General features: G+C 56.0%; 2 protein-coding genes across 2 annotated transcripts; one reads left to right on the top strand and one right to left on the bottom strand.

The window, feature by feature from the left end:
• Nucleotides 1-1,742: 1,742 nt before the first annotated feature.
• Nucleotides 1,743-9,641, top strand: LOC144280261 (zona pellucida sperm-binding protein 4-like). Its single transcript, XM_077842151.1, has 12 exons — nt 1,743-1,926; nt 2,857-2,978; nt 4,110-4,194; nt 4,584-4,739; nt 5,100-5,287; nt 6,098-6,195; nt 6,516-6,643; nt 7,192-7,381; nt 7,462-7,609; nt 8,123-8,210; nt 8,777-8,893; nt 9,487-9,641. Exons 1-12 carry the CDS (start codon nt 1,743-1,745, stop codon nt 9,639-9,641), a joined length of 1,659 nt encoding a protein of 552 aa, XP_077698277.1.
• A 5,552-nt stretch (nt 9,642-15,193) lies between these two features.
• Nucleotides 15,194-19,359, bottom strand: LOC144257446 (cocaine- and amphetamine-regulated transcript protein-like). Its single transcript, XM_077805403.1, has 3 exons — nt 19,237-19,359; nt 16,258-16,341; nt 15,194-15,301 (listed from the first exon to the last, which is right to left on the bottom strand). Exons 1-3 carry the CDS (start codon nt 19,357-19,359, stop codon nt 15,194-15,196), a joined length of 315 nt encoding a protein of 104 aa, XP_077661529.1.
• Between the last annotated feature and the right edge of the window lie 2 nt (nt 19,360-19,361).

The following is a 19,361-nucleotide window of genomic DNA, read 5'->3' as shown; positions in this document are numbered from 1 at the left end:
TGGGTCTAGTCACCATAACACCCAGATCTCATCCAGCACATTTCATCCTTTCATCTCAAAGAGCTTTATGAAGTAGGTCAACCATCATTTTACAGACTGGGAAACTGAGGCACAGAGAGCAGAAGTAACTTGCCCTAGGTCATCCAGCAGGTCACAGCTAGGAATAGAACTGACATCTCTAGTGCCCCAGCCCAGGGCTCTGGCCAATAGGCCACACTGCTGCCAAGCCACCTGAGTTGCAAGCCCTGGGGTCTGTCAGGTTCAGGTGATGGGCCCCTGCCGTCCTGCAGGAGGCTCCTGCCGGCCAAGCCCTGCTGAGCCTGTCAAGCTGACCTGCCCTCCAGCCTGGCCCAAATGGCCCAGGAATACAGGTGCCCCTGCCTGCCCCGGAGAAGGTGCCAGTCTACAACCAGCCACATGTATCTGCCCATAGCAGACCTCGTGTCTTTCCCTTTGCCCTCCCCCTGGCTCTTTGCCGGCTGTCTGTCTGTGTCTGCTCTTTGCAGGGTGCGGGGGTGGGGGGTGGGACTGACTTGACAAAATCCCAGCTGTGCCAAGGAGCCGAGATCATTTCAGTCGCGACCCGCTGAATGGGTTCAGCGGTGCCTCGGTGATGTTCCCCTCACAAGCTGGGCCAGGCTGGCCTGGCAGGCCACGAGGCCCAGGTCCTTCGTAAGTCGCACTTTCCTGGGAGCGCCTGGCAAAGGAGGGAGGTTTCTGTCCCCTAGGGGAGCAGAGGGGGGCCCAGTAGAGGAATTGGCGCGTGGGCCCATTGCAAAGTCAGGCCTGGGCTAATGCCATCACCACCACGGGGGTGTGGCGAGACGCAGGCACATGTGCAGGGAGGGGCAAAGCGTGGGGCCCATGGAGGGCATGTCTCCACAGACCAGAGCCAGCTTTGATCTAGCTAGCATGGGTACCAACAGCAGCAAAGCTGCAGCAGCAGGGGTCTCAGCACAGGCTAGCCCCCTGAGTAAGAACCCAGGGGCCCAGGCAGGCTTGGACAGCCTATGCCACATGGCTTTGCTGCTCCCGTCCCCGAGCTAGCTGGGGTACACCTACGTGTGCTGCAGTCACCCCCCTGGATTGCAATGCAGACGTAACCTGAGGGGGAACAGGATGAGAAGAGAAAAGTGATCCTGTGGGGGAAGGAGAGGCTAGGCCTGGGGAAGCTGCAATTGGATTAATTTGCACAGATACGTCTCCCATGGGAGGGAGGGAGAGATAAGATTGGGGCTCAGTTTACCCCTCTATAAATAATAAAACCTCCTAGCACATTATAGTCATCTGACTAAAGGAGTTCTCAATCTCCAAAGCACTCTGGCTTTCTTCCCTTTCCACACTTGTTTTTTTTTTTTCCAGCCAATAAATAGCCCCTCACCCACTAAGTACCTCTTCAGCCTTCAAACACTTTATTTCCCTTTTTAAATGTTTCCTTTTGAATTAGCAAAACCTGTATGGGTCTTAACAAGGGCTTGGGGATGAGAAAGAATCAATAAAACACTTTAGAAGGAGTGTGGGATGGTTTTGATCCATTTGGAGCAAGTGCAGTGAGTTTCAAATCAAGGCCAATTGGAAGGTGTAAACTGACTGCTGGCCAGCTGGAGTCACACCTGGTCCATATGGGAATTTAGACCTCAGTGCTGGCCAATCAGAGCTCCTTGAAAGGTATAAGACCTGTGCTAATGGCTTGGAAAGCAGTGAGTAGCTGCATAGGTGGGCTAGTCTGTGAAGTAAGGCTGATGGATAACATGATGTTTTGGCTCTTTTGTGGCCTCTTTTTTCTGATTGGGGGAGCTCAGGGTGGCTTTAGGAATGGGGGGGTTCTTTGGAATATTAGCCAGCTGACCTGTGGGCAGAGAAGCTTGGTATTCACCCTGCTCCCAAACCAGACTGAGATAGCTCCCCTTGTGCTGAGAGCTCTGGGTAAGTTGAACAAAGCTTAAAATCCTTTAGTCTCTCTAAGGTGTTGCTGGGATTCTGGGAGGAAGTTTCCCCTAGCAGGTAAAGCTGAGATGGTGCTGTGGGGTCTTTGATTATGAGTAACTTCCTTGGGTGTTGTCTTCTCTGCTTGCCTCCAATGAGGGTGCAAATGTAATACTTATTGACTGTCCCCAAAGATTCTAGATGCTAGACCAGGGAATGCCTTGGGAGTAATTGGCTCAGTTACTTTGCAGAAACTGGCAAGTGCCCAAAGGGGGCTAAAACACCTGACTGCTGGTGCACTAATGAAGCCAGTAATGCATAAGAACATAATGGTCAGACCAGAGGTCCATCTAGCCCAGTATCCTGTCTGGCAATAGTGGCCAATGCCAGGTGCCCTGGAGGGAATGAATACACCAGGGAATCATCTGGTGATCCATCCCCTGTGTCTGCTGGAGACCTGGCTCTGGGGGGAGGTGCATTGGATGCTGAATGACTTGAGTTGGCTAATATTACTCCTTGGCTACAGCTGTAGGGGGGGATGGGAACTCTTCCTTCCTGAACATGGAGGATGGATGCCAAGCTGCTGAGGTGGTGTGAGGAAGTGGCAGAGTGGCCTTTGTGAGGCCAAATGGAGTGAAACTAGCCCTAAACCACATGGGCTAGCCCATGGCATTGGCCTGTCTCTGAACAAACTCCTGTTCCCTGTAAGGAAGGCTCCTACTCCATCCCCTCCCCAACCACACTGCTAACCTTTGAGGCATGACCAGTTAAAGTCAAGTGGTAGTGGAAGGGAGGTGTCAGTGGCTCCTCAAGGCCAGTGTGACTCCTCTGCAGAGCCTCCCTGCTCAGGGTCTGGCAATAGGGGGTGGATTTGGGACTAGGAGGAACAGGGCTGAAGGTGCTTTGTCTGATGCTCCTCTTGGCCTCCAGATGCAGAAGGCAGGCCCCGTGTTCTGCAGAGCAACCCTGCCTGTGGGACGCATGTCGAGCAGCAAGCCAATAGCTCCGTGGTGGTTGAAGCATCCTATTCTGGATGTTATGTCAACGAGAGAGTAAGGCCCTGTCTGGGAACCCCCCTGGTGTGAATGGGATGGGTAGCAGTGCTTATGAAGGGGGGGTGTGAGGAGACCATGGTTGGATCTGTCTGCAAGGGCCTAACCACTAGTGCACAGAACTGGGAATTGGGAGACCTGAGTGCTAATCCTGCCACTAACTTCCCATATGGGGCAAGTCTCTTCACATATGTGCCTCAGTTTCCACATGCCCAAGCCTGCTCCTGAGCTTCAGGAAGGCTGAGGCTTGGCTAGTGTCCACACAGTGTCCTGAGAGCCTAGGCTGGCCAGTGCTGTGAACATGCAGTGTTACTAGCCGGGGGGACTTGATATGTGTTCACGCTACTCTCCTTCCCCCACCCCTGCCTTGGGAACACTTACACTGGCCTGGCTTCCATCCCTGGAGCTGGGAGCTAGTGATCTCTCTGCTTCCAGTGTGATGTCATTGCAGCTGGCTTGTCTTGCCCTTGGATCTGCTGCTCTGGCCAGCAATCCCTCTGCTGGCCCAACTCAGAGGGTGGAGTCCCCCACTCTGAGGGAGAGCTTGGCCGCAGCAATGCAGGGAGGAGGAGGACCCCAGTCTGTACTGGAAGGCCTGAAATCTCCCCCTTGTTGCTTCTCCCCACATAAAGCTGGCTCCATCTCTTGGTTAGACCATGGCTCAGCGCCTGCCTGTGTGGGGAGTGGCCTGGCCTGGCAGCTAGGTCAGGGCGTGAAAGTCAAATCTTGGTTTCTTGTCTGATCTGCCACTGACATGCTAAACCCCTCCAGGCCAACTGGTGCTAGGGTCAGTGACATGGCAATGCCAATCCTCTCCCCTTGAGGAGCCGTGGTACCAAAGGCAGAGTGTCAAGGCTGGGGCGGATGATCTTGGCTTTGCCGTACTCCCTCCCCTGAAACTGAAACCTGCTTTAGTGTTTACTTAGCGGCTGCCTGCTCATGTCAGCTGCCTGCAGCCCTGGTGAGACTTGTGGGCCCATGTGCCCACCCAGGGGATAGGTTGGGCTGCCTGTAAATCCTGCTGTCCCCCTAAATCATTCATGCTCCTGGCTCTCCTTGAGCACATGGTGCTGGGGAGGGACTCTGAATACTTACACCACAGTGATGGTTCATCCTCTGCTTCCTGCCTAGGATGGCAGCTTTGTGATGACAGTCCAGATTGAAGGCCCTGTGGCTTCCTACAAGGAGGAGCTGAGGTGCCCAAACCACCTTCTAGGTAAGGGCACCCATGCCTTGGCCAGGGATGGGACTGCACCATTGCTGGGATCTTCCTGAAGGATACTACTTGGTGTGGCAGGAGGCCTTGTCTCTGGGCATGCTGTACCAGCTGCCAGGAGTTAGCCACCTTCCTGAGGAGGGACTGGGCCATAGGAGATGCTGTTGTCTCCTGGTCCATCCTTTGGGGTGGATAACTGGGGGTCCAGGCACTGACAAACCTCTCCTGCATGGCTGAAGAGAAGCAGGAGTTCCAGCCTGTGGTGCTGCAGGAGGAGGCCAGGCCTCTCTCAGCCACCCCATGGGCCTTCCTCTGCCCATGGACAGGGTCTGGTGGTTTGGGGGGAGGGCAGCTGTCTGAGCAAGCACCGTCTTTGCCTCTCTCCCTAGCCCGGGATGCCCCAAGCCCTAGCATGTGCTCTGCCATCCAGGCCTCGGCTAGGCTGCCGTGCGCTGCCCCACCCATCACACGAGGCGACTGCGAAGCGCTCGGCTGCTGCTACCAGCCCGGTGACAGGCTGACTCCCTGCTACTATGGCGACAAGGGTGAGCGGGGGCTTTCCTCTGCCCGAGGGAGCTGCTGGAGATCTCCGCAGCAGACCGATACTGGAGGGTGTGTCCGGGGGGAAGAACCCTGTTGGGGCCTAGGGCCACCCAAGGGCCTTGGTAGGCTTTAGGACCCAGTGATGGAGTTCCTGTCCCTTTGCACTCAGGCCTGTCCTGTCACTCTCTCATCCCAGTGACTGTTGGGGGCAGGACTAGTTCTAGCAAGTCAACTCCTCCACTGTGTCTAGAGACTCCTGCTTCACTGGGGTGCTAGCCTGGAGTTTTTGGGGGAGTCCCCAGGCAAATGGCTCCAGCAGAGGCTGCAGCTCCCTGCTGAGAGGCTGTGTGGCTCTCCCCCAGTGACCGCGCAGTGCACCCCAGATGGCCAGTTCTCAGTTGCAATCTCAAGGGATGTGACCACACCACCCCTGGACCTGAGCTCCGTGCACCTGGTCAGCGCTCACGGCAGCAGATGTGCCCCGGTGTCTAGGAATGAAGACTTTGTTGTGTATCGCTTCCCACTCTCGGCCTGTGGGACCACTGTCCAGGTAAAGGAGGGCACCTGTTGGTCAGCCCACCCTCCGCTGGGCAAGGCACTTCGTGAACTCTCATCACTCTCTGATGCCAGCTGATTGTCCTTGAGGTTATGGGGGGGTCACTAACAGTCACCATGAGGCTGTATTTGATGTGTCCTGAGACCATCAGATTTGTCCCTTGCAGCCTGGGGTTCTGAGCCTACAGCCTCTGCTTATGGGTGATCTCCCAAGGTTTGGGCCCTACAACTCTGAGTTGGAGTTGTGGTGATGCACAAGCAGCCTATCAACCCTGCTCCCCAGTGGCTGCTAATGCTTGTGGTGTAGAAAGGCCAAATAGCCTTGGAGCTAAAGGGGACCCATGGGCAGGAAAAGGGGGGAACATGGCACCCATTGATCTGCCTGGGTCCCTATATGGAACAACCTTACAGTGTCTCTGGTGTCAGCTACAGACTGGCCATGAAACCAGCCTGTTCAGTGTAGCTGGAAGTCTAATGGGTTTGTGAACACTGGGGCGGGGTGCTTGTCCTGGAAGGGGGTGGGGACTGGCATATTGACTGGTTTCTGGTTGACTTGAACTTGAGCCAAGTAAAGCTGGGCTGGATCTCTCCTATGCAGATTGGCTCCAGTCAATCCTCACAGGACATGACTCCTGCAAAAGCATGGCGGGGCAGGGAGGGGTGTAGCCTGGGCCATTAGATCTCAGACCTATTGTCTGTGGGGGCTAAGCTGCTGACCGCATTGGAGCTGCTGAGTTCTTGTGCAAGGGAGAATTCACATGTGAAGGCCTTTCTGGTGCCTCCAGCCTCTTCTCCCCCTGTGCAGGCATCTGGTGACCAGAGGGTGTATGAGAATGAGCTGGTAGCAGACCGCAAAGTGCTCACATCCCATTCTGGCTCAATCACTCGGGACAGCACCTTCAGGTAACAGGCCTGGCAAAGCTTGGAGGCCTCTGCTGGAAATGGGTGGGGGGGGGGCATGTCAGCCAAGCAGTGTTTGGGTCCCTCTCCTAGGGGGGGCACCTCCCCTGCCAGGGAGGGCTAGGGGATATGCACTGGCTCTGTCAGCCCACTGCTGAGCTCCCTGCCTATATCCCCTCCTGCTGGGGGAGGCCACCTGATCCCCTGGAATTAAAGCAGGGAGGCACTAGCCATTCACTGAAGTCTCAGGTCTCCCCCTGGCATCTGAGTATGCTCTCTGGGGAGTCCAGAGGTGACCAGCTGTCTGGCCTTTCCCCACCCAGGCTGACCATCCGCTGCAGCTACTCAGCTGAGGACTTCCTCCCTGTGAACATCATGGTCTCCACCCTTCCTCCACCCCTGCCTGCAGTTGGGCAGGGACCCCTGGCCTTGGAGATGAGGATTGCTACAGGTGACTGCATACAGGCCTGCCAAGCACTTGAGATGCTTCTGAAATGTTGACATGTCTGGCCCACTTCCATGCCTGGCTATCTCCAGAGCCTTGGGCTGCTGTGTGGCACTCAAGACTTGAATCACTGCTCCTTGGGAGTGGGGGGGGGAGTGCCACTTTGCTCCTAGAGCAGCTGGTACCCACTGGGAGGGAAGGAAGCTTGGCTTGGCCATGACCTAGCCTGGGTGGTCTCTCAGCATGGCTGCACTGGCCTCTGGCCCTTCAGGGAGATCACTGCTGTCTGAAATGACTTTCCTGGTCTGCCTCTTGTAGTGTCCCAGCTGGGTCCCAGGGCACAACTGCCCTTGCTGATCATGGCTCTGATACTATACCAGTGGGACCTGGTCACCAGGAGACAAAAGCCTCACCCCATGCTCCTAGAGTGAATAGGAACCGGGGGAAGTGGGTGATTCTGCCCCAGTACTTGCCTTGCAAAGTACCCCATGAAATCAGTGATCCTGCCAAGGGTCAGGGCAGAACTTGGTCATCTCATTTCATTCTTGCTGCAGATGAGCATTACAGCACCTACTACACAGACCGTGAGTACCCAGTGGTGAAGCTTCTCCGGGACCCAGTGTATGTGGAGGTCCGCATCCTCCAGAGAATGGACCCAAGCCTGGTTCTGGTCCTGCATCAGTGCTGGGCCACCCCAAGCACCAACCCCCTGCAGCAGCCAGAGTGGCTGATCCTTGTAGATGGGTGAGTCTGGGTGGGGATGGGAGCGGGGCAATCTTCTGCCAGGTGAGAAGCCTCAACCATCACTGCTTGGCCCCTTCTAGGTGCCCTTATGAAGGGGACAACTACCAGACCCAGCTGGTGCCTGTGGGCGAGGCCTCAGGGCTGCAGTTCCCATCTCACCATCAGCGCTTCATTGTCAGCACTTTCACCTTCGTGGACATCACCTCCCAGCGAGCGCTCTCAGGCCCGGTATGGTCCCATCCCCAGAGGATTAGTCCTGAGACTGCCTGTGGCCAAGCCAGTAGGTCAGGGATCCTCCTGCAAATGCAGCTGAGACTGACCTGAAGCTGCTTTGCAACCTCCCAAGACAATTCTGCCCCTCTCCTGATAGCTTGGGTGGGGAGCACCTGCGTGGACAGATTCTAGGCTCTGTGTAGCCTTGAGTGACCAGCACTAGCTTACCTGGCCTAAAGCAAACACCATCCAGTGTCAGGGGCAATCATGACCCTGTTGCCATTCTCATGGCCTTAGGCTGCAAAGCCCCATGCTGGATCATGCCTGTGTAGCCACATGGCAAACTAAGTTTCTGCTCTTAATGGCTCTGCAGGAGGCAAAGAATCCCATTGCTGTAACTGGCTGGTGATGTCCCTCTCTGGCTTTCACAAGAGCTGGAAGCAATCTTAGGGTAGAGGGTGGCAGTGACCCTCTGGTGCAGGTCCCCTTAGTTCTTCCTTGCCAAGCATGAATTCTCTCTGCTTCCAGGTGTATTTCCACTGCAGTGCCTCTGCCTGCATGCCCTCTGGGCTGGAACACTGTGCAGTCCAATGCCCCACAAACCTGCAGGGGAGAAGTAAGTCTGTTCCTCCTTGGCATCTGCCTCTGGCTCTCAACCAGCCTGAGACCCTTGGGTCTTTCCCATTCACCCTCCTTGGCAAGTGCCAGCTCTAGAACCCAGTGCCCCAGACCCATGGGGTGCTGGTTAAGACAGGCCATGGCAGGAAGGTCTCCACTCTAGGGATACACAGGGCATGAAGGCTTGGCTAGATTGAAGCCACCTTCAGGCCTCCTGCAGGTTACCCCTTCAGGGGATATGACCCTGTTGGGAGGGCACCTAAGACACCCCCTGCAGATTGGTCATAGGCCTCTGGCAAGGCACCCAGGCACTAGCCGGGGGCTTGAAGTGAGACCATGGATCTCCCCTTCCCTGCCTGTGTGCACAATGACTGCTTCTATTGAGCCTCTCCCCCAGCAGTGACCCTAGGCACCTGAGTGTCATCTGGACTTTCCCATGGGGGCTGGAACTAGGCCACAGGCCTTGCACTGGAGACAGCCTGCAAAGCCCAAGCCCATATGGGGCTGGGGGATTGCCTCTTCAGGAGCTGGGAAGAGAACTGAATTCTCTTTCCCCTCTCCTAGTGAGAAGAGCCTCCCAGAGCCAAGCCTGGGGGGAGGAGCCCCTGAGCCTGGTGACAGCTGAGGGGCCTGTGGACTTCCAGGCTGGCCAAGAAGCAGAGGATGACCTTGCCCAGGAAGGTAATGGAGCAGGCCCTGGGGGTGAAATGGGACCATGGCACCCACCTGCCTCATGGGTGGGTGTTCATTAAACTGGGGGGTTGAGTATTCTGGGAATGGGGGGCCAGTTCAGAACCTCTCAGGTCCCCTCTCCTGGAGGGGGGGGTGATGAGGATCAGTGGAAGGAGGGGCTTGTCCCTCCCTCCATCCAGTGGTGAGGCAGCTGAGCCAGGGAGGAGGCACAGAACAGCCCCCAGGCTGCTGGTGGCACCATGAGGCAGTGCTTAAACCTGACCAGAGATGTGAGGAGCCCCTCACTTCCAGTCAGGGCCTAGTGTAAAGCCACTTCACACTTCAGCAGCTCCTGAGCAGCCAGTCACCCCTGCCCTGGAGACTATCTGAGGGAGCCCCTCAAAGCCAGTGCACCTCCTTTGGCAGAGATGGCTGAGCTCTGCCAAGCCTTGGCAGGCCTAGTGTGGAATGGAAGGGGGCTGTGGGGGGTGAGGCCCCTGCAGGGCAGGGGGGAGGACTAGGACAGGATCTGGCAGTGACCACCTGAGCACTGATGTCTGGCTTGCTGTGTCCTTGCTCCTAACCAGCTCCTCCCTCCACAGGTTCCCATGGACTCAGGCCCCTGGTGGAGTGGGGAGAGGTGCTGGTGCCCCTGGCAGGGGCTGTTGCTGCTCTCTCAGTTGCTGTTGTGGTGGCTCTGGGCCTGAGGAAGCACTGGGGCAGGTGGGGACATGCCAGGGGGACCGCAAGTGCCTAAGGAATAAACCAATCAAGTGACTGATGCCTCCTGTCATTACTGATGGTGCAGAGTCTGCTCTGCAGTGTGGGTCTGCCATTGTGCACTGGGGAGGGTGAGAAGCACAGAATCCAGAGGGAATCAAGGCACTGGGGACCCATAGCACTGGGCAGTCCTGGCTCATCACACCAAGAGGCAGCTCAAGGGTGCAGGCCTTGCTGATGAGGGGAGTGGTGCAGAGGGGACCTGTAGGGCTGGTAGCAGCTAGTGATTAAGGGAGGCAAATGCCCTGCACACAGAAAGCAAAGATCCATAGGGAGAGAAGGGTGGCATCTTGTCAAGGTCTTGCCCGCTAAAGCAGCTGGTTCCAGAGCTCTGCTGCTGAATCTCCAGCTCCCTGGGCTCAGCAGGCCCCCCCATGCCTGGCAGCTTGGAGGGTGGCAGAGCTGGGACCAGATTCCTGCATGCTGGTGTCTGCAACCAGCTAGACAGCCTTGGCCTGGTGCCCTCAGGACATGTCTTCCCTCCATAGAACACACTAATCAGCTGTTACATGGGGAAGGTTAATGGCCAGGGCACTCTGGTGGAAATTAAACCCTCCACCTACAGGAAGGCAAACAGGGGCTGCTGTGCTGGTAGAGTCAGGGACCAACTCCAATTTGTCCAGCTCTTCCTGCTGGCAGGGAAAACACTAGGTCAAAGACCCAGCAGGCATGGGGCTGGTCTTACTGCTCTGAGCCACATTCTGCTGTTGTGATTGCCACTATTGGAACAAGTGGACTCTGTCCCTCCCTATGGGGTGGAGGGGATGTGTGCTCTGGCCTCTCAGCTATGGGTCTATGCTGGACCCAGTCCAGGGAAAGGGTGTTTCTACCAAAGATAGACCCTTGTGCAGAGGGTCTGTGGTGGCAACTCCACTCTGCCACAAGGCAACCTGTAGTACAATTACCTCTAAGCTCCTGGTGGCAGCTGGGGTCATCCCTGTCCCTGGGAAGGGGAAAGTCAATCACCTTTCCAATTCACTGGAGTAGCTGCAGGGATGGTAGAGGATCAAGATGTGCTGCCCCAGCTGCAGTGGGTTTCCCATACAGCACTGCAGTGCCTTGGCTAGGTGTAGCACAGTGAGTAAAATAACTGGCTACAGGGGAAGTCTGGCTGAAGCCTTGCCTATACAATTGGACAACATGGTGCCAAGTCACTCCCACAGCTCATGCTTGAGCCAGGGCACCCAGGTAATCCACTGCTGGGCTGAGAGGAAGGGGAGCAGGTCCAAGAGGGAGTCTCTTTGGGCTGGTTCTAGGATACATCTGCCCTCCAGATCATGTTGGGAGTCTCTTGTATGCAGGGGTGGTGCTTTTGTGCTCATGCTGTGTGATTTTAAAAACAGCCTAACTAGAATTGGAAACCAAGTTGAGCAGATCATGTAGAATAACTTTACCATTATGGACCATTGACCTTCAAGAAATTCCTGTTATTTATCAGGGCCAGATCCCAGTGGTAGATGGGGCTAAAAACTTATCAGGGAACTGATCCCTTTCAAGATTGCTGAACTGTCAGCTTCAGTGTCAGCAAAAAAGCATGCTGAATTTTCTGTATCAGTGTTGGGATATCTGTGGCTGTAGGTCTGGGTCCACAGAAGCAGATTAGGCAAAGGAAGTTGTGTTTTTAATATTTGCCCTCTAATCATTCTCTAGTTTCCTGCCTTATAGGACCATAAAATAGTTTGCATAGTTTAACGAATCATGTCTATTCTACTGGTACTGAAGGACTCTGTACCATTTTGCACAGCTCAACCTTTAGCAAGTATGTTCTTTTTAAGCTGAGGCATTCTGCAGTAAAACAGCAACTATATTTAATCTTAAAAAAAAAAAGGGAGGGGGGAGCAATTCCCCTTCCTTACACCAGGGCTAGGCTGCTCAAGTAACCTGGCCTAGGGTCAATACCCCACTTGGCCTGCAACAAACAGCTTGCAGGGGGTGGCAGCAGAGGCTGGTAAGGGGCAGGTAATCAGTGGTTTCTCTGGCTACATGGGAGCCGGTTGCACCTTGAGGGTGCTACATTAACACTGGGGGAGGCAAAGGCTCATGGGTAGCCCCCTGTTACTGGGGGGGCAAAGTACTAGTTGGGCAGGGGTCTGCCCATTCCACAGGCCACGTGCTGGTGGGGACAGGGCTCCAGTTGCTATGCGTTGTAAGATTCTCAGGACCAGCGTGACCTAGTCTCTCACCCCACCAGCTGCTGCAGGCTGTGGGGTTTCTGCCGTGGTGGGACTCTGGCTCCTGCCCCATCTAACGCACACAGCTCAGCTGCTGTATGTCACATGACAGAGAACTGCAGCAACTGACCTGCATGGCACAAGAGCAGGTTTGTTTCTTCCCCCGGGGGGGATTAGGTCAGCTGTGTCATGCCAGTGTGAGGAAACACCCTTTCCCCTCTAGGGCTAACAACCAGCGTGGGGTGTGCTGGGTCCTCTTGGGGTATGCCAGACAGCAGGGCCTGGGCTGAAGAGGGAGGAGAAGATGGCCAGAAATGGCTGCTCCCAGAGAGGACTGAAGGCTGGTGTGACATTCCCACAGGAGACAGTGTGGGGATTTTTCTTTAGTGTGAATACCCTTTGCTGCTGGTGCTGATTCTGAACCCCACCTTGGGGCTCAGGAGTGAGGCAGGGGAGAGAGAATCTTCCTTCTCCTGAGCCCAATCTAATAGTCTAGGGCCGGAGCAGGAGGCTGGCCCTGTGCATCTGGTATTTGCATGGTATCTTCCCTCTGTAATGGAAGAGAGCTGGTGAGGGCAGGGTCCCCTGCCTCTCAAAGTGGCAGATCCCTAAGGAGTTGCAGAGAGCCTGGGGGGAGAGAGGATCATTAGCATTTCCTCCTCAGGCTGTCCAGACCAGCTGCTGCCTAGCCACTGAGCAGGGCAGGCCTGTGCCAGCCGCTGTGGGCTGTATACTGCCTGGGCCTACACTCTCCCAAAGCCAGCTGGGCTGGAGGCCGCTCTGGGTCTGCACCCTGTTTGTTGCCCCCGCTCCCCTCCCAGGCTAGGCTCTGCCAAGCTCCCTGTTCCTCTGGCAGTGTTTCCCAGTGTGTGGCCGGAGTCTGACTGGACACGCAGCCCTGTTTTGATGGGGCTAGACCCTCCCCATCCTGCAGGGGTCACTTGGAAATTCTCCACGGGCCGGGCCTAGGAAGAGCTAGACAGAAGCTTTCAAGGGGCATGTAGGTATTATGGGCCCGCTGTGGGTCAACGCCTCTGAAAAGCTCCTCACCGTGCCTCCAGGGCTGACAACGTGAAGCGGTGCCCCTGAGGCTGGTCTAAATACACGCTGTCCTGCTTTGGTGCCGTTTGTAGACACCCCAGGGTGGAAGTGGGGCTTGTACCTGTAGAGCTGTACCTTTACGGGAACAAGGTCTACATTGTATGCTGGGTCGGCCCCACCTTGTCTCTGCTAGAACTGTTGGTTTTACCCTGACCGATACGCTTCCACTGGTACAAACTCTGTGTAGACCAGGCCCGGGAGGACGGGGAATCCTTCAGAGCAGGAACAGGGTCCCGTGAAAGCCCTGGGAGGTTGGCAGGCAGGGAAGTGGAAACGGCGCATCACTGAAAAGAGGAGGCTTGAGGCAGGGGCTTGAATACAAATCATTTAATAGGAACCCCCATCCTTGTCCATTACTGTTTGGGCTTCCCACAGGCTCAATGTGCTCTGGAAAACGAATGGGGAGCGGGGTGGAATTTCAGGGCTGATGCAGCTTTTGAAATAAACTGACCCCTTTAAGGGCCACTCACTATTTCTTTCCCATCCCCCTTTGCGCTCCAGTCCCTTTGTGGCCTGCCCCTCCCTTGACCTGCCCCTTGTTTGGCCATTCACACAACCAGGCGACGTGCACAGCAGCTGTTTTACCAGGCTGCTTTGGAACGTTTCTCTTACCCAGCTGGCACCGGGGCTAATAAACACCTGGTGAATCAGGGCCTTCAGTGTGATGGTTTCCCTTCTGCTCTGGCACTGGGAGCTCTGATGGTCATTGCAATGGGCGGGTCTATGTGCACACTTCATATTGTGTCTGGGGCGGGGGGCAGGTTTCTTTGCTGCCGCTACAGGCGGAGAGCACAGACAGGGCAGCTGCCCCCTGTATCTCCCTGGTGCATGCTGCTGATGTGGCATGTCTTGGGCTCTGTTTATTTCCCAGTGTCAGTTTGAATTGCAGAGACGGGCTAAAGCAGTTAAGATCTGGAAGCCAGACAAAATCCGCACATGCATTGACTGCTGCCTTTGGGGAATGCTAGCAGATTACCTGGAACCAAGACTGATTCTCTAAACAGGGATGGGGGCCCTGTTTTCTGGGTGCTGCGCAAACACAGAGTCTAAACAGAGCTCACAGTCTAAACAGACATGATGGGCCAAGGAAGCGTTGTTATCCATGTTACCGGGGGTCCACAAGGTTGAGTGATTTGCCCCGGTCACACCAGGAGTCAATAGCAGAACTGGGGCTTGAACCTGGATCCCAGCCCTGTGCCTTAACCTCCCAGGCCAGCCTTCCTCTCATTACCTATTGCCTCCAGCTCTCCCCCTTCCCCCACCCCATTTGCTGCCATGCTGCACAGCCTGGCTCTTTGCCTAGTGTCAGGGTGAGCGGGTTTCGTGCAGCAGCTGGGGAGCAGGGAGCATGGTTGGCTGGGGGGAGGTTTTAGACATGCGTGTGGGGGACGTTCCTTGGGGGTCTGCGGATCTCCAGTGTTTGCATGCAGCATGGTTTGCTCAGGTCCCCTCTTCCTGCTGCTCCTTCCTCCCCTGGAGAGACAATCCAAAGCCACCCCTACTGACGCTGCAGGGGTGCCTCTGGTGCTCAGATAAAAGAGAACTCGGAGACCATGCCTCAGCAGCCAGCCCCTGGGAGCAAAGCTCCTTCGCCTGCTTCCCCTCCCCTGGCATGAGGGATTCCCAGAAGGCACTGAAGTCTCCATAGCTGGCTCCTATGCTAGCTTCCTCATGGCCTCTTGTGCAGGAGCCACGGCAGGGTGAGATGGGGCAGAAGAGCAGCGTGCTCGTGGCTGGTACCTTGGTGCCATGTTAGAGCAACCCCCAGGCTACTCTACCGACAGCCAGGGACCAAGCAGAGACACGAGAGGCTGCAGCCAGCAACCTCCCCCTCTGCACTGAGCAGAGAATCTTTGGTCACGCGTCTCCAGGCAGGGAAAGCGGGAAGAAGGGATGTGGGAAATGTAAGTGAGGCTGGAGGCTGATTCTCAGAGCTGCTGAGCCCCTGCTGGCCCCACTGAGATCAGGGGCTTGGCACCTCGGAAAAGCAAGCCAGGCTGGCTTCTCCTAGCACCTTGCGGGGCAGCAAGGGATCAAAGCAATTACAAACTGTGCACAGAGAGCTCCTTCCATCGCAGACACTGGAATGAGGGGGGAGCCTTAAGGGCCGTGGGGAAAGTGACAAGCTACATTTCCTAGCACAGGAGAAAAACCAAACCCACCTCCTGAAACAGGCAAGGTGGAGATATTAGGACCAGAAGCTGCTCCCCAAGCCCCCTTCCCCCCACCCCGTCCTGTCTTCGTGTTCCTGTCCTCCTCACAAGCACTTGAGGATGTAGAAGTTGCAGGCCGTCCCGCGGGGGCACTTGCAGAGTCTCCCGATCCGGGCTCCTTTCCTCACGGCACACGGCTCGCCAGCGTCGCACTAGGAGAGAGAAGGGCCACTTGGGCTGGAACAGCTGGTCGGATGCCCCTGGCTCAAAGCACACGGCCCCCACCCCGAGAGCTCACAATCAACTCCCTGTAACACTAAAAAGAACAGGAGGCCTTGTGGCACCTTAGAGACTAACCAATTTATTTGAGCATGAGCTTTCGTGAGCTACAGCTCACTTCATCGGACGCTGTTACTCTGAAACCTCCCAGTAACACTGCAGCTGAGGCTGTCGGGTAAGGACCTTGGAGTAAACGGCATCGTGAGACTAGAGGATCACGAGGGACCCTGCCGGCCTGAGAAAGTACAAATCTAAGGCTGCCGAACAAGGAGTTTATATGGCAAAACCTTGTCTCGGGGAGCCACGTTGGATGTTGCATTGTTTGCATTTGGGTTACTGGGCGTCGTCCCTTTAAGAAGTGAGGGGGGCCCTCTGGACTGTGGAGTGTGTTTGCAGAGAGCTGGGAGATGGCTGGCCTGCTTCCAGAGCATGAGAGACCTGCCTGCGTAACCGCAGCCAAGGGCAGAATGTGTGTGTGGGGGGAGGGGGTTAACCATATCTTTCAAGGAGCCAAATACCGGGGGACATGGGGCTGGGGGAGCCCCCATTACTCATATTGGTGGGGGAACACGGGGGGCCAGGGGAGCCCCCCCTTGCTCTCACTGGCAGGGGCACACGGGAAGTCTCCATTGCTCGCCATGGGAGCTGCTGGGGGCTGGGCCCTACAGAAGATTTGGCCTCGTCATTCAGGCTCCCAAGTGGGAGCTGAGCGCAGCAATCTGGCGGTGGCCGTGCCGAGGTGGCACTCGCAGCTGCAGGGAGATTTACTCACCACCTCCCCAGGGCAAAGCGGCCAGGTCACGTTTACCCCAGGCCTTCGTTAAAGCCTCGGCCCTGAGCCAGACATGGGCGGAGCAAGCTGCGAGGGCCCGAAATAAAGGCTCCTTACCGAAGGCACTGAGCCCAGCTTCTTCTCTATGGAGGGCAGCCTCTCCGTCTTCAGTTTCTCCAGCACCTCTTGGAGAGCTTCAATCTGTGGGTGAGAAAGAGCGAGTCGGGCGGGCACCAGTCGGGTGAGCAGGGCGCCAGGGTCCTTCTCCATCCACAGCCAGCACTGCAGCCCGCCGTGCAGTGGGGAGCTGAGATTGGTCGCACCAGCTATTAGCGTGGCAAGAGGATCAGCTTGTCACAAGCACCGGAGTCTTCAGCCACGGCTACGCTTATGAGTGCCATAGTGTAGATATTTCCTGCCGTGGCTGAAGGGGTTTCCATTCCACCTCCCCGAGCCGCAGTAGGCCGGTTGATGGAAGATTTCGCCCATTACCCTAGCAGCATCGATACAGGGGGATTGGGGGTGGGGGGGAAGGTTGTCTTAATTCCATCACTCAGGTGTGAATTTCTCACGACTGAGCGACGAAGCTAGGGTGCTAAGAATTGTCCGTGTAGCCACTGTGAAAGTCAAGGGGGCTTAGGAGCCTCCAGTCACTGAGGTGGGCTGGAAAGCTTCACCCCGCATGGGGCTGCACAGATACACACGGGACATCTGCATGAACAGCATGGCTTGGCATACCGGTGCCACCTTAAATCTAGCTTGTGCTGGTAACAATGGTAGTGTGGACATGGCAGCACGGGCTGGCAACTGGCGTACAAGCCCACAGGGGAGCCTGGGTAGTCTAGCTGCCCCGGCTACCCTCCTGTTGTTACTCATCCTAGCTAGATCAAGGCTAGTCCGGGTGTGCCGACCTGGCTGTAATCCCATTTCCTTGGCAGTGTGGATGGACGCTGAGCGAGGGATGGTCCCTGCCCCAAAGAATATTTGCACCCTGAGAGATTCAGTGAGTCCCCCGAGGGACTGACCCCAAAGTGCCAGCCCTGCGCCGTGGCCACAAGCCCGACCGCTTTACTTGCAAAGTCCCTGAATCAGTGTCTCGAGGGGATCGTTTGGGTGGCTGGAGCAGCCAGTGGCACCAACAAACCAGGACTGGTGCTGCCTGCGTTCTCTTGGTGCTTTAGCCTCAACCCCCCGTCCCAGCAGGGAGGCACATTTATTCTGCAGGTCCACCGGCGTTTTCCTGTCGCTTAGGATTTTAGCCATCGCTCCACAGAGGAGGACAGTGAAGGGCATGTAATCGGAATGCCTTCTGGGGTCTTTTATGGAGAGAGGTTGTTCTCTTGCCCAGTTCCATCTTCCACCCTCTGCGACCCCTTCACTTTAAACACTGGCTGGGCATCTCATGTATCTGTGCAACCTTGGGCGAGTCACGTGGCAAGGCCCAGATTTTAAGAGCCACTTAGGCAGCTAAGGATGGAGTTACAGGTGATCTTGAAAACCCCACTAGTCACCTGTCTGCACCTTTACAAAGCTGGGCCTCACTTTGTACAAGGGGGAGGATGAATTGTCTTTTCACCTCCCCGTTCTCTGTCTTGGCTGCTTAGACTGGGAGCCCTTTCGAGCGAGGACCGTTCTCAGGGCACATCTGTGTGGCGTGTGGCACAATGGGGCCCTGACCTTCGTTCAGGATTCTAGATGCTGTGACAACACAGTAAGTACCCTCCCTCGCGCTCAGTACTTTGACGGTCCCTATTACTGCAGTATCCAAGGGCCTCTTGAAGTCGTATTTCCCATTCTACTACCCAGGACAAGCAGGGACCTCTGTAGAGCTCTCTCAGGTGGTGAGAAGGGATCTTTGTAGCTTTCCGGCCCTGTCCACTATTGTTACGGTAACTCCCTGAAGCTCTACCGCCTCTTGCTACTGCATCCCTGGATAAAAGGTGGCCCAAAAAGGAGCATTAGATTCACATGCACTAGAGCAGCCGTTTGCTGACAAACTTTAAAAAGGGAGACCCGACAAACAGCATGAAAGCTCAGAAATTCAGAGCCCTGGTCCATATTTCTTGTTCCAATAGCCCACCTCGAGCACTGGACTGCTAGTTAAAAAGTTTAAAACCTTCATTAAAATACCAGACCCAGAAAAAAATCACCCACTCCGATACATTTGCATCCAGGTCAAGAAATGAAAGGATCCATTGTGGGATCCATTCCGTTTCTTTATGCAACAATCTGTACGCAGAGGCTGGGTGTGTTTTAATCTAATCATACCGGCATATTTAGGGTTTGTTTCATGTCGCTTTTAACCAAACAACATCTCTAAATCCGTGCCATAAAAACCAATCAGCTTTTTAAAGAAAGTGCCTGGTTCTCATTGGACAAACCTTTAGCAAACCAACAGCTGTGACTGATCTCTGGCTGGGCGAGAGCAGAGTCTAGTTGTCACTGTTACTTTTCTAGACCCGCTTCCTAGACTCTTGCTGGCCTGTTTGTTCTGGACGCAGGAAGCCCCTTTCTAGCTAGCTGAGCTGATTGCAGTGGCATGCCAGCGCCTCCCGAGCACCGGTGACTTTATCCTTGCAATACCCAAGCGTCACCCTGGCTCAGCAAAGGACTTGCGCCCATGCGATTGACCTGGGGCGTGAAAGAGACCAGAGTACAGCTACCCTTGAAGCGGGAGCTGTGATTGCCAGCGGGGGTAGAGGTGCGCAGGCGAGCACCGACGGAACTAGTATGCTAAAACCAGGGGGGTTGCCACAGATATCTACCTCGGGTCCCAGGCAGGGCGGTGCTCGGGGCAGCTGGCCCGCTCAGAGCTAGCGGCCTAGGGCCGCGTGAGCTGGAAATAACACCTCCAGGGGTGGCGGCAGCGGGACCCGCTGCCAGGGGTTTTCAGTGGGAGCTGGGCAGGGCCGCAGGAAAAAAATCTCAGCCTAAGCGACTTGCCCAAGGACACATGGTGTCAGTGGCAGAGCCGGGCAACGAGCCCAGAGACCCAGCTGAGTGTCTGAGTCACGCGCCCACCCTCCCACCTAGCCCTTGAGGAGACGGGCAGCCCCTTGCACGCTGCCCCCAGTCACAGCGTCCTTCCCCCCTTACCAGCTCCTTTTCTTCTTGGCTCTTGCTCGCCGGGCTGCCCGCAGCCCTGGGCCCCAGGGTCTCCTGGCCGGCGGCCAGCAGGGAGAGCAGGGAGCAGAGCAGGCAGAGCCGGGAGCTGGCCATGG

This window comes from Eretmochelys imbricata, chromosome 25, assembly GCF_965152235.1.
Source record: "Eretmochelys imbricata isolate rEreImb1 chromosome 25, rEreImb1.hap1, whole genome shotgun sequence".
NCBI classification, from domain to species: domain Eukaryota; kingdom Metazoa; phylum Chordata; order Testudines; family Cheloniidae; genus Eretmochelys; species Eretmochelys imbricata.
This window is presented reverse-complemented; position numbering and strand designations above follow the sequence as displayed.

Bases quoted from the DNA above. Each gene is read 5' to 3' on its own strand.
- LOC144280261 (XM_077842151.1), top strand. From the start codon at position 1,743: ATGGATAACATGATGTTTTGGCTCTTTTGTGGCCTCTTTTTTCTGATT. The intron at 2,979-4,109 runs GTAAGGCCCTGT...CTTCCTGCCTAG, and splicing joins GATGTTATGTCAACGAGAGA to GATGGCAGCTTTGTGATGAC. The intron at 6,644-7,191 runs GTGACTGCATAC...TTCTTGCTGCAG, and splicing joins GGAGATGAGGATTGCTACAG to ATGAGCATTACAGCACCTAC.
- LOC144257446 (XM_077805403.1), bottom strand. From the start codon at position 19,359: ATGGCCAGCTCCCGGCTCTGCCTGCTCTGCTCCCTGCTCTCCCTGCTG. The intron at 16,342-19,236 runs GTAAGGGGGGAA...TCTCACCCACAG, and splicing joins GCCAAGAAGAAAAGGAGCTG to ATTGAAGCTCTCCAAGAGGT. The intron at 15,302-16,257 runs GTAAGGAGCCTT...TCTCTCTCCTAG, and splicing joins AGCTGGGCTCAGTGCCTTCG to TGCGACGCTGGCGAGCCGTG.